Raw genomic sequence first — 14,973 nt, forward strand, 5'->3', positions numbered from 1 at the left:
AAAAAAAAAAAGTTATCACCTATTATTATTTATCTGAGAAAATAAATTTAAACAAGATAAAACCAATATAGTAGAGGAGGAGGTATGAAATATGAGAAGATGTGCAACAGTTATCTAGGAAAACTGGGAAAATATTGAACTTCTAGGAGGATATGTGAAACAGTTATCCAGGAAAACTAATAGTATTGAACTTCAAGGAGAATTGCCAGACAATACAAAATAGTCCTTGTTATGTTAGTGTCACAGACTTAAATGGGGAACAGTCAAGTGGTCTGTTAAAAGTTTTTTCTCCATCCATGTTCAGCAACCAGGGACAGGCACAGAGTAGACATAGAGACAGATTTCCACCAGTTAGAATTTTGCCAGAAACAGAGAAATCAAGGAAGTGAAGGCAGGGAATAATCATAATGATGGGTCATAGAATACCAGCAGGGTATGGACAGAAGAGAAGACTTGAAATCAGGGTACTAGACATAGGGATGGCAAGAGGAGATAGGAAAGTGGGATTCTCAAAAATATGACTGTGGAAAGGACACAGGCACAGTTATTAATGAAGAAAATACCCAGGGTGTATCCATAAAATGTGTAACCAAAGCAAGGTAGAAGATAAAATATTTGTGGGAGAAGTCAAGGAATTAAGACATCAGAGTTTTGGGGGAAAAAACATTTGTATGCATATTGAAAACACCAAGAACTACAGGAATAAAGTTAAATGGAAGCTACAGTTTACAGGAAGCTAAGTGCTAACAGCAGGAAAGTATGAGGGAGACCATCTTATAGCCAAGGCACAAAATGATAAAGTAACTTGTCGAGGTCATGCAGCTAGTAACTGATAGGGCTAGAATGGAGACTACTAAGGGAGTCTGGTTTTACTTTTTGCTATCAGTTGAAAAATCAGCAGTTACTATACTATACTTTTTGATAAAGATCTTAAAGTTTAAAAAAAAAGAAAAACTAAGTAAAAGTATATCTGCTATTATATGACTAGTGAAGGAAAAAATATAAATCAAAAGAGCAACTATGAACCAGTATTTTAAATAAAAATTTCTGTTACCAACCATATGAATTTATATATATTTGAAATTTTTATTCAGTCATTCAATTCAAAGATAATGCTTAATGTCACATGGATATGTAAATTCCTTTAATAACTGCTTCACCACTGAGCAAACACACTCTGGAAGAAAACAGCTTTCATTCCACAAATTTTGTTGAGTACTACTTTATAATAATGAAAAGGTGAAGGACCATCCCACTCTCTCCTGAGGAATTTACATTGTGAGGCAGTGATTCTCAAACTAAAATTCACTTTATACTGTTAAAAGTCTGAGGACCCAAGAGCTTTATTTTTAAATCAATATTTAGCATATTAGAAATTAAAACAAAATTTTTAAAACATCAAGAATATATAAGAAAACAGTCCACTAATCATCAAAGCAATGATGTCACCACATGTCATATGTAGCCTATGGAAAACTGTACACTCATAAAAGAAAAAATGGAAAGGCAAAAAACAAACAAACAAAAAAAAAACCTTAATATTACTATGAAACAGTTTGGGTCTTATAGACTCCATGAAAAAAATCTTTAGACCCATGGGAAATATTGTCTAAACAAACAGATTGGGCAACTGTACAATTTTTGTCATATAGGAATTATAAATAAAATAATTTCAATTGTCAGAGGTAGGCTGCATCTCAGGTAAAGAGAATCTGGTGCTAAATATCCCACCTTCTAATAAAACAGAAGAGGGGCAAAGGGGATATAAATTTTGGTTTTTGTGGCACAATGAGGAAAAAATAAGTAGACTCATTAAGTATCCTACCACTGTATTCTAGCCACTAACACATTGGCCTAACAATAGCCAATAAAGAAAGAAAGAGGACAACTTCCCTACAGAAAAATACGAACTAACTGACCAAGACCTAGAATTAGTAAGTAGTAGAGCTATGATTGGAACCCAGATCAAAATAACCCCCAAATCTATACTCTTTCTGCTGAAACTCTGAGTTGAAACAGACAAATGAAGATGGTCCTAAATTTTCCAATGTGTTTTTTTCTCCTCCTCCTTCATTCTCAGTTACATGACACTTCCTAGCATAAGAAAGATCATCAAACTGATTAGTGGATAAAGTATTCTCTTAGCTTATGGTTTAGATCTTCTCCTTCCCCTGAGTTCTCATAGTATGACCTCAGAGTCTATGCAGTAATGGGATCCAGCCAACACAGCCCAATGAATCGGTCACTACTGAGAATAAATGGTGGCAAACTGATGTCACTAATGAGAACAGATGAAAAGAAATAAGAAAAGCAATAAACTTTCTTGTACATGACTTGGATATACAATTACTGAGGTTCCTTTAGCTCTAATAAGAGATGCATCCCATGACTATCTCCACCACTGCCAACCCCCAATCCTGATAAAGAAAACATTCACACTCACCTTCTTTATCAGTAACTGACCAGGAATACTTCTGAAAAGGCTTACTAGATGGAAGGGGGTCCATCTCCAGCACTTTATAAATCTGGCCAAAGGCTGACAGTCTGAGTGCATGCTAAAGAATAAGATATTATATTTAATCAAATTCAACAGCCATTCACAAAGCCCTTACAACATCTAATTAAAAAGACATTCATTAAATGCTGATATTAAGAGAGCAGCAGTCCCTAACAACATGCAAAAAAAATGGGTTCAAACAGAAAATAAGGTGATATGCCCAGTCTTTTACCTGTGCACTGTGGGTAATCTCTTCTTTTTGCTGTATGGTCATGTAGCTCAGAGCATCTGTTGGATCTCGCTCACAAGGATCATGAAGACCAGGACCCCCTTTGGGAAAGGCAAAACACAAAAGTATCATTTAGAACCAAGTTTAGAATTCAGAAAACAAAGAGAAAAAGAAAAGGAACTGAGGAACTTAGTTAAAGGTCTGCTCAGCTACGTAAAGTAAAAAGGACACTCCCATTTTTCAGTATGTTAGCACTTACATGTCCTTATTTTATACTAAAGTTCTCTTGTATATCTAAGGCCAAAATGGGTCTTACTCTGAGAATTTAAAAATAACCATGATAAATCATCCCAAATCTTATAGGGGATTACACACAAGACTAAATTTAATTTTTTTAAATTTAAAACCAAACTATAAACAGAATGAACTTCATATCTTTTAATGAAACATATGCAATTTCAAATTCAGAGTTTGAGGTAAAGCAAACTCATAGCAGACTCAGTATCTTATGAGTATTCTTAATGTCAGTACATATCAAATACAAATTATAGTTATTGCAAAGGAGTTTCATAGCACTTTTCCAATACTCATTCTAATAGTTGCTAAAATTCCAAGCAAAATAACTCAAGTGCATTTTTCTGTGCAGAGAACAAATTTAGCATATATTTAGAAAAATAAACAAAATGAGATTTTGCTGATTCTTCTGCCTCCAGAGTTTGGAACCCTTACCAGGAAGTAGTATTCCAGATGCCAAACACTCCATTACTCTTCTCAAGGCCTCCCCAGCACCCAAAGGTCGATTACAAGTACCTATAGACTTTTCACATATAAGTTCTAGTGGCTAGAAGATATTAAATTACAAATTAGTATGTGCACCAAGATAAAAAGGATTCCAGTTAAACATGAACTAACATGTCTATCTACAATGGACAACAATGAGTGACAGACAATATAAGGATTACAGCCTGCTTAACTTTCCCCCCATGAATACCAACTTCTACCCTGGCAAGAGTTGCTTTGTTTTTTTCTTTTCCTTCCCTGTCCATCCTCAGAAAGACACTTTTAAATTGAGCATTTTTGAGATAACATTTTCAAAAGATATTTCTGTAACAAAGGCTTTATTTTCAGGTACCCAGAAAAGATCACTAAAGAAATTACAGTCATCTAATTCATTTAACGAAGACTTTACAAGCCTTCATAGAAGTTAGTAATAGCTAATAATTAGCCAATGTACAAACCCACCCCACCTATTTTTCACCTAACTTAGAAAGCACTCAAAACCACAAATACCCCAATATAAGACTTCATTTCAGTCAGCCTACCAAGTATTACAATTAAAATAAACAAAAGGCCAGACAGAGTGGCTCACACCTGCAATCCCAGTACTTGGGAGGCCGAGGCAGGTAGATTGCCTGAGCTCACAAGTTTGAGACCAGTCTGAGCCAGAAATGAGAGCTCGTCTCTAAAAACAGCTGGGCATTGTGGTAGTCACCTATAGTCCCAGCTACTTGGGAGGCTAAGGCAAGAGAATCACTTAAGCCCAAGAGTTTGAGGTTGCTGTGAGCTAAGACGCCACGGCACTCTACCAAGGATGTCCAAATGAGACTCTATCTCAAAAAAATTAAAAAATAAATTAAAAAATAAACAAGACCAAATCTTTATATTCAATAAACTAAAAACACATGATACTATTAATATATCAAAGTAATTTATGAGATTCATTTATAAATGATCAAAGTAATAATTGCTAGATTCATTTATAAATGACCTTTCATAGCTTTATTTAACTTGTTTCATAATGTTTTTAAATTGTAGTCTCAATTTGATCAGACATAATTACTTCTGAATTAAGTCAACTTTACAATATATATAAATTATTTCCACAATTAAATCAAGTGTATTGTTTGCCTGACCTTAATTACTATCATGAATTTACCTGTGTCTCCATTTGAAGAGAAAATTACAAAAGGAACAGGATTCATATCAACCTATCAGATAATTTCCACCATAATATAAAGAGACACTGAAAGAGAAATGGGTCAGCCAAGGAGGCTTCTGTAGACAGCAGGTGAACAGGAAATGAACCACTAGCGTAGAATCAAGTGCAGGAAGATACTCACTTCTAAAAGGTATAAAACCCTTTTGCCAGAAAAAAAAAAAAATCCTAAAGTTCTGTAACATGAATAAGTTAGGTAAAAAGGAAAGATTATATGAATAAAAGAATGCATGGTGGCTCACACCTGTAATCCTAGCACTTTGGGTGGCCATGGCAGGAGGATCTCTTGAGGTCAGGAGTTTCAAACCAATCTGAGCAAAAGCAACATTCCTGTCTCTACTAAAAATAGAAAATTTAGCCAAGCATGGTGGTGTAGTCCACTTGGGAGCCTGAGCCAGGCAGGAAAATTGCTTGAGACTAGGAGTTTAAGGTTTCTGTGAGCTAGGTTGAGATCATGGCACTCTAGCCCAGGCAACAAAGCAAGGCTCTGTCTCAAAACAAAAACAAAAATAAAAAACCAACAACAACTGTCTCTACAAAAAAATAAAAAGAACTGGCCTAGTGTGATGGTGTGCACGAGCACACACGCACACACACATACACACACATATATAAAACATGCTTACATTTTTTTTGCAAAAGGCAAAAATAGATAAGCATGTCTTAGCAAACTCAGAAGATAGCCATTTTACACATCATTTCTATAGAATTTCCTGGGCTATAACTTCTGAATTTGCTTTTAGCCATATTTATTTATTTATGTATTTTTATTATTGTTTCAGAGACAGAATCTCACTTTGTCACCCTCGGTAGAGTGCCATGGTGTCACAGCTCACAGCAACCTCGAGCTCTTAGGGCGATTTTCTTGCCTCAGCCAACAGGCACCCACCACAACACCTGGCTATTTTGTTGTTGTTGCAGTTTGGCCGGGACTGGGTTCGAATTTGACACTCTTAGTGTATGGGGCTGGCACCCTACTCACTGAGCACAGATGCTGCCCTTTTTAGCCATATTTAAATACTTACCCATCCTTTTAATGGTGCCCATGTGGGGACTCTGTTGCACAAATCACGCAGAATTCGGAGGACAATTACACATGATTTTAATCCATTTGCCCTGGCCTAAAACAAACAAAATGGTTCTAATATCCCTGTTGAAATCTATTCTTCATTTTAAGCACACTAATCATGAACAGGTTCTTTGAAATAAACAGTAATTAGTCATTCATCACTTGTCAACTAAAAACAAAAATGACTTATCAGAAGTAAAAAAAATTGTGGTTTAGAAAGGCAGATTTTTAAAATAAAAGGAGCACAATATTAAAATTGCCTTTCTAGCCTCATGGCAACCCCATTCCAGGCAACTATCTACCCTAACTTTAGTTTTTCTCACTCATGTTTGTATATTGTAAGTGACCACTTAAAATTCAGAATACTAAACCAAAAAAATTACATGATTATAAAACATCATTAAATATATTAACAGCAGAAGCTATATTACACTTTACCTAAATTAACTCATTTACCCAATAACAATCCTATAAGCCCTCATTTTATATAGTAAACAAAAAACAATAAATGGCAGATATTCCGAACAACACTTGCACAAAACTATAATAACAATAAGATAACAACAAAGAGCCAACCTGAAACCATTTGGCATGTCGAAGAGACGCCAAGGCGTTTAAGCATTTCTGCCTGTCCAATAAGTCCGGAGGATCTTTCATTGAAACATTTTCTAATGGTAAAATGGGATAAAGAGAGAAAGATACAATTTAACAAAGGAATTCCTATCAAATTACCAGCAATAAAAAAAAATTTTAAGTACCAGTATCTGAGTGAACCCCCAGAAATTTTTATGATTTGACTTTGTTGCTTTAAAAAAAAAAAAAGCTATATGCACTAGGATTATTTAAGTAAACAGCCATTAGAGCAATTCTGTGCACAAGCATAATGATAAGGAATTCATTCAATAAACAAATCAATGACCACTGCTGCTTACAATCTGGGATCTTATTTAATGTATAACATCACAAGGCACAAAGTAAGTACACAGCACTTTTTCCTTTGGCAGGGTGCTAGGAGGGGAAATCTGGGACTAATAGCAGTAACAGTTATTTACAGAAGAAATTTTGATCATTGATCAGTTTTTAAGAAAAATTGGAGCTCTCTTACATACTAATCATTTTGAGATATACTGAGAATACACAGAGTGTAGCAAATTTTTTTTTTCAACTAAATAAGCTTATTCAATAAGGTAAATGTTAATAGAAGCTTGACCCCATGAATGAGAACTCAAGTGTCACCCCAGAGTCCTCTATTTCTTTTCTAAACCAAAATTATTAAAACTACAAATGTAAAATACATTGAAATATATTTCAAGTTTATAATTTGTTTAAAAGTAGCAAAAAATAGTATCTAATATTATTTACTTATGGCTATTCAGCTTGCCTTAGCATTTTAACACTGGATTAAATGACCCAAAGCTGCAAAATTAAAAACTCAAAACATGTGATTAATGATAAATATCCATATTTGAGATGTCATATGATACTAAATCCAAGTTTAGATAGCCAAATTTGTCTCCTCTAAGCTGGGGGGAAGTGAGTTTTTAATTTTTTGAAGACATGGTACATTATTTAGTACAACAAGTAAATGTTTCCTAAGGAATAATGATTTGTCTAATCCAATTAAATCAGATTAAGAACCCTCTTTAATGTGCTCTACCCAGCAACATTTCTCTCCAGTATTATCATGACAGTAACAGACTTATTTAGCAGTGTATTTGTTATGGACGAACAGACACAATATAATTATTTTTAAATGGGTGACATCTAGAGCACTAATACTTTTTAGTTTCTTCCATTATCAGGAGTCCACCATGGCAAATTCAGTGTTTATTCTAATTGAAGAATGGTTATGAACTAAAACCAAAGACATAATTGCCAAAACAAAACTTATTAAAGGATGAATTATGATTTTCTTTGCTGGCTATAATACTGTGAACACTCAAGTGCTACATCCTTATTTTCTGACCAGGTGAGCTCTACAGCAGGTATTTGCATTGTTTCCTATTAACGCCTGCTATCAAAACCATGACACAGGATCTCATTACTCCTTTTTAATCATAAAATGAGAAACCTCAAAAAGGATTATTAACCTGGACTTACAATTTATAATTATAAAAAATATATAGTATAGGTATTAACTAGCTCCTAGGCTTGCCTGATTTTGTCTTTACAGTGATGCAAACATACAACTAACTTATTTTAATGTCAAAATGTTTAACCACGGTTAGTACAAGCATCTGTGTTATGCTCATGTACCAGAAAAAAACAAACTACTGTAGAAGTTAGGCATGACCAGGTTAACTGACTGCTAAGTAATATAATTCAGATAGAAGGCAGGAACTATGCTTATTTTTTAAGACTTCAATTTTTAAATTAACAGTAAGGCAAGCTAAATTTTATTCTGTCATCTTACCAAATAGGGATGTCAGGAAGAGAAAGACAATGGAGGAGGGAAGTAGGCAGAGGAAGCTTGGATAGGAAAAGACAAGGCATGCCAGGATTCTTTTTGTACTTTCTAATACTTTCTTCCGGTAAATAACATCTTACAATGATTGTGACACAGACATTTTCAATAGGTGACAATGGCAAAAATATTTTGGTAAACTCTTTTATCTCAAAGGCAGATTATAACCACAAACTCTTGTAATAAAAAAAAATCCAGAGACATCAGCTTGCTATACAGTCAACATTTGAAGCCAACAGATTCTTCTATAAAGAGACGAAAGGGAAAAGCAATGAATATAAGACCCGCACCAGATTCCCTTTTATGTCACCATCAGAGTGGCCATGTTACTTCACACACTGACACAAAGTCGAATGATCCAAAATGTTTTAATATTCACAAGGCAGGCAACAGCAGAGGATATAATTCATCTCATTTTATCTTCTTCTACGTTTTTATATTAAAACAATATAAATTAATATCATAGTACAGGAACTACTCACAACCTAGCTTGCCTGTTTCCTTAATACAATTTATAATATACAGTTTTTCATATTTTCATTCACAAAAAAGAAAACCTTCATTTAATGTGGCAATCACAGAACTGCTGCTGGGAAAACACTGGTAGTTCTGGTAGCAGTACCTCAAATTTAATTATTTCTAAACTTTAATGGAAGCATTTCAATTTCATGGGAAAGCAAAACTTTTCTGATTAAAGAAAAAAATCTTAGAGTTCTTAATTAGAAACAATAGAACTGAGAGCCATTTCATTTCTTCCGAGATTGATCAATGAAACAAATAAGAGCAAGGAGGCAGGGATAGAGGATAAGGATGATGAAAATGCCAAACCCTCGCCCTCCAAAAAAAATTTTTTTAATTTTATTACACAGCAATCTGGCATCAAATCATGAAGACAGATACAACATTCTGAACAGAAGCACTGGGAAGAAGTCTATTGTGCCTAACCATGTTTACTTGGTTAGATCATTGACCAAAATCACACCACACCCCATGAAATGTGGTCAATTTCTCTAACTAAATGCCTGACGCGCAAGCTAACTTTCTGCTCCTATTAACAAAAATACAAGATGGAAGATGTGGCCAGCATAAAGACATGCATAACACAAATATGATTGTGTTAAGTAGGAGTTACATGCCTGGAACCTGGGCTCTTCAAAAGTAAAATAATTAAGCTCAATATTGTGAGGGACTCCTCAATAATCTGGATATGAACACTGAGTTCATTCTAACAGAATTTTCTAGTTAGTCTGGGAATATCCTTGTATTTTTCTTTCAATTTCTTTAAGCTCTCTAAAGTGAAGACATTACCCCAAGCCACTACCCATGCAAAACATCAGGACACAATAATATGGACAGGAAAATACAAGAAGGTAGAGCAAACAGAGCTTTGTTCTCTTAATTTATGTTAGTAATGTCACTCAGGATGACTTTTCTTCAGTGGCAGTGGCCACTAGAAAGATAACGGCTCTAAGTTTCCTCTAGAGAGTGCAGAGCTAGCAGCTGGGGAAGAGAGGAAAATAAAACCTGCAACATTATGTAACCACAGTCGTGATCTCTGGACTGTAAGAATATACCCTCTTGGCTGGGCACCGTGGCTCATGTCTGTAATCCTAGCACTCTAAAAGGCCAAGACAGGGAGACTGCTTGAGCCCAGGAGTTCGAGATCAGCCTGAGCAAGAGTGAGACCCTGTCACTTCTAAAAATAGAAAAATTAGCTAGCCATGGTGGCAGACATCTGGAGCCCCAGCTACTAGAGAGGCTAAGGCAAGAGGATCTCTTGAGCCCAAGAATTTGAGGTTGCTGTAAGCCATGATGCTGTAGCACTCTGGCCTGGGGCAACAGAGTAAGACTATCTCAAAAAAAAAAAAAAAAAGAATCTATTGCCTTGACCCTAGCAAGACACATACTAGTGAAATTATGCCAAGAAGAGTCGCAAAAGTTGACACTGGAACCAATGAGAAAAGGGACTCTGGAAAACTTCTCTGTGAAACCTCTGAAAATCCACTCCAGTACTAAGGAGATTCATCTTAATCTAAGCCACAAAAATTTTTGTAAGTTTCCCTAGCCACCTGATTTCAAATTATAACAGTTTTTTTTTTTTTTTTGAGACAGAGCCTCAAGCTATCCCCCTGGGTAGAGTGCCGTGGCAACACGCTCACAGCAACCTCCAACTCCTGGGCTCAAGCGAGTCTCCTGCCTCTGCCTCCCAAGTAGCTGGGACTACAGGCGCCCGCCACAACGCCTGGCCATTTTTTGGTTGCAGCCATCATTGTTGTTTGGCCGGCCCGGGCTAGGGATTCGAACCCGCCACCTTAGGTGTATGTGGCTGGCACCTTAGCCGCTTGAGCCACAGGCGCCGAGCCAATACAATAGTTTATTACCCTCACAGAAAAATCTATTTCTAATTTAAAATCACAAGCACCATAAGAAGCTGAGGCTCTGTGTGATGCTCAGAATGGCTAGATCAACTAAACCACTCATGCACTACTTCCAGACAGTAACATGACAGTAGACTGCATAGTGGACTTAGAGTCAGAAGACCAGGGTAACATGCGAGACTTTATTTATATAACAGGGCAATTATCCACCCCAAAGGGCTGTTATAAAGAGTTTTTTAAATAAATCATATATGCAGAAGTGCTTATCACACAGATTACTGAAGTACATTCACAGAAATAAATCTAAGTAATGCTAAGTAAATTCATTTAACAGATTTAGGGTTTGTTTTTTTTTTTATTGCCTACTGTGTATTAGGTATCATTCTAGGTGCTAAGGACAAAAGATAGGAGAAGAGATGGCTGCCCTCCATGAGTCATAAGCTGCACAATACACTAACTGTTTACTAGTAGCACTGTATAAATACAGCATACCAATTCTAATACTACAGTTAAGAGTTTAACTGTGTTTAGCTTCAGGTCTTCAGACCTACCATGCATACATTTTCACTGTTAACTGAAGGCCAGCTAAGGAGGTGGGTGGGTTTGTGCTGGGAATCTTAAATATACTGAGTAACTACCACTATTTACTGAGCAACTACTTTGTGCCAGTTATTGTATAAGTCACGTTCTATAAATTATCTCACTTAACCTCAAAACAATTTTTTGAGGTATTTATTATCCATACTTTAAAATGAAGAATCCTACTCAAGGTCGCACAGCCATATTAACTAATGGAGTTAAGAATCAAACATGAAGTTGCTGCACACCAAGGTATGTGTTGCTTCTCCTATGCCTTCATCAGCAGGAAACATGTAGTAATAGGGAAGTAGTGATTCTACAGAGCGTTCAAGTAAAAGGTTAGAGTATAGAAGAAAGACTAACAGCACAGGAGGAAAGTGACCTGTAGAACAGTAAATACCAAAGAGATTTACTATGTACTCTGGCAATTTAAAACATAAATGGTGATTTGAATGAGTTAGACCCACTTCTTCACAGACAAGCCTGAGAAGTTTGATGTTCTAACTTGCACCAGTCCTCTGGTCCTGCCTGCTATCAGCCATGCTTCTTTCCTTTTTTCAGATTTTAACCAAATATTTGTAAAGTAAGAATATATGAGATGTGTAAGTATTGTGAATAGTTTGTTTGAGTATAGGAGGTGAGAGGAAGTTGAAATACCACAGGAAAATGCAAAAGGAAAGTTATAATGGATTTTTTTTTTTTTTTTTTTTGCTTTAAGAAAGAAACTGTACAGTAATTGAATAAAAGGGTATCTTTCAGTCTCAGAAATCCCTGGAACCTAAATGAAGCTTGTGCTTCCATCCCATGCGGTGGAAAAAAATTGCATTAAGGGGATGAGAAACTGTATATTATGAGAAAACAGAATTGCATAGCCCAGGTCTCAAATGTTCACATATATGCTAAATCCTCCAAGATGCCCAGGAATACACAAACCGCTAGCAAAGAACAAAAATCTGTCTTTGACAAAGCCCAGGTTAGACAAAAAGAGCAGATTATAAAAGATAATCAAGTGAGTCAACAGGGCTGGGATATAAAGGACAACAGCAAAGCAAATCCTTTTGCCATTCAAAGGAGAGAAAGTAAGATGTATAAAACATAAGATCCAAGCTGCTTCTTTTCACCTTACCTGATCCCACACATCAGCTGACAAAATTCAGCTCATAGAGGTCTCTGGATCCTTTAGTAACTCAAACACCTTACACAGACACTATGACTCTCTTACTTTATTGTAAATTCCATTCTATAATAAATAGTGCTTCTTTCTAGCAAGGATACAATACTTTTAAGAATTTGTTTTCAGCTTCTCCAAGTAGAAATTAAAGTTATAAAAGCAATCAACTAAGCCTAAAACTATCACTGAAAGCTATGATAAAATCTTGTGTAAGTACAAAATCCAGAGGAAAAAAGAAGCCAGATGTTTCCTTAGTATTTTCCAAAAAAATAATGGAAGGGATGATGACAGGTAAAAGCAAACATACACTTTAGTCTTTTTCTCATCTTCCTATACTCAAATAATTTTAAATAATACCTATAATTATAACTCTAATTAGAAATGGTTGGTTTTATACTAGAGGGTCAAGTAGAACACAGCTTACCAGAATTAACATTTATCTTGACACTTCAGAAATCATTTTATAGTTCTACAGTTAATGGTGAACTGTAAAGCTGTTAAAAAAATTAAGCCATTTAAGATAGGTTCTTCAGAGGTGCTATAGATGCTATATACAGCAAAAGAAATTTTTAAAGTACAGGCATAAACCCAATTATAGATCAGATGCACTTTGATTTTAAAATATTGCTCATAAATGTGTCTGGATTAAATCTGTTTGGTACAATATAGCTTTAGTTACCCTGAAAACAATTTCTTAAAAAGAGTCTATTACGTTAAGTGATCCTATAAGTCACGTCTGCCAAAAATCAAAATTCTAACTTCACTGGTAAATGTGCCTATTTCTCTACCCTTATCACAAACTGATAAACTAGGAAACTGACCAATATTTCATAGTGCATTGATATTTCCAGGTAGGAAAATAAGCAACAGGACTTGTTTAAAGTCTAGCGCTAAATATAACAGGGAGTTCCCATTAGTCTGGAGAGACCATATTGCCTCTAAATTGTCATGATAGAGTGGCCAGCTGGCAAGTTTCTAGGGATAGGACTAAAGGCAGAAACAAGCTAACATTACAGGATAAAAACATCAGAAAAGCAGCCCACAGTTCCATCACTACTTCTCAAAATTACTGGCAAGTGAACAGATTTCTCACTCTACTTTTATAGGAATGACATTGCCATACAGCAATTCTTTTTAACTTCAAAAGTTAGTTAATTTAAAGCAAGATTCTCAGATAAATCATATTCAAGTTGTTAACATGGTTCACAAATCTCCTAGAAAAAAACTATAATAGAATAATAAATAGCTAGAAGAAATAGCTGAAGAAAAAAAACTCCCTATTTGTATCCCTCACACTATAAAACAAATCTCTTCATAACAACTAAGTAAACATAAATCTTACAAGATTATATAGTTAGCAGAAGTCAAGTATAATATGCAAGTGAGTATTTTGAAATAATAAGTGAGTCAATTTGAGAAAATTTCTGTTTCGGTCCACAATTATTTCTGAAATCTGACCATTAAGACAAAATACATAGAATAAGTTGATACCAATAATTTAATACAAACAATACCAAAATGGTATAAAAATCATGATAAGCACAGGGTTTTTAATTAACATATTTTATATTTTCAATTTATACATTTTAATAAAATATACTGATTCTATAGAAACAGAGCTGTTTAAAATACTATAGGTAGCATAAAGCAAATGAAGACTATTATTCCCTAAATCCATAAAGCACAGTTAACATATCATTTAAGAAAACTTTTACATGAACAAAATACACACATATATATATACACACACACACACACACACACACGTGTACCTCCATCCTTCTTCTCCAATTCGTCTCTAATTACAGGGGAAGTAAGTATCACCTTCAAAGTTAGTGTGGGCTCTTTTGTATTCCGAATTATAATAGATGCCTCATTTATACACTGTTCCACTTGATATTTCTCTTCTGTGAGTTTCTGCAAGTCACCAAGATTTCAAAAACACCCAATTAGATTGAAATCTAAAAAAAAAAAAAGCTTACACTAAATTCTTAAATGTTATTAATTACTATTACTACTGTGTTAAAAAATCAAACAAAGCTTCTAACTAATTCTTTAGCTTCTCTCTCCACCCAACTTATAGGCAAATCCTCATTCTCCATCCTTCAAAAAGCAACCACGATGTCAATCACACAATTATGACACAATATTTAAAACCATTCTTTCTAATATTTGAAAGTAAAATGCCAAGAGCATCATTACATGATAAATTGAAATTATTATTCTTGAAATTATTACAGAAAACTATAATAGAATAATAAACAGCTAGAATACCCTTTAAAACAATAGCTTTTTTGATAGAATAGCCTAAGCAGAAATTCATAATTGTGGCTTGACACCTGTGGCTCAAGTGGCTAAGGCGCCAGCCACGTACACCTAAGGTGGTGGGTTCAAATCCAGCCCGGGCACGCCAAACGACAATGACGGCTGCAACCAAAAAAAATAGCCAGGTGTTGTGGCGGGCGCCTGTGGTCCCAGGTACTTGGGAGGCAGAGGTAGGAGACTCTCTTGAGCCCAGGAGTTGGAGGTTGCTGTGAGCTGTGATGCCACAGCACTCTACCCAGGGGGACAGCTTGAGGCTCTGTCTCAA

The 14,973-nt window shown here is 35.3% G+C and overlaps 1 protein-coding gene across 3 annotated transcripts in view; it reads right to left on the reverse strand.

Annotated features, from left to right (window-relative positions):
- The window catches only part of STRBP (spermatid perinuclear RNA binding protein), a 138,938-nt gene that overhangs the window by 31,322 nt on the left and 92,643 nt on the right, over window positions 1-14,973 (reverse strand). For all 3 annotated transcript variants that reach the window (XM_012802414.2, XM_003785288.3, XM_023510587.1), the window contains exons 5-10: window positions 14,156-14,300; window positions 6,368-6,459; window positions 5,748-5,843; window positions 3,456-3,567; window positions 2,730-2,827; window positions 2,444-2,555 (exon numbers count right to left, since the gene is read on the reverse strand). In XM_012802414.2, the coding sequence (XP_012657868.1) occupies window positions 2,444-2,555; window positions 2,730-2,827; window positions 3,456-3,567; window positions 5,748-5,843; window positions 6,368-6,459; window positions 14,156-14,300 (655 nt within the window). The remainder of the gene's footprint in view (window positions 1-2,443; window positions 2,556-2,729; window positions 2,828-3,455; window positions 3,568-5,747; window positions 5,844-6,367; window positions 6,460-14,155; window positions 14,301-14,973) is intronic.

Source organism: Otolemur garnettii, unplaced genomic scaffold (assembly GCF_000181295.1).
Source record: "Otolemur garnettii isolate 467f Iridium unplaced genomic scaffold, OtoGar3 scaffold00014, whole genome shotgun sequence".
NCBI classification, from domain to species: Eukaryota; Metazoa; Chordata; class Mammalia; order Primates; family Galagidae; genus Otolemur; species Otolemur garnettii.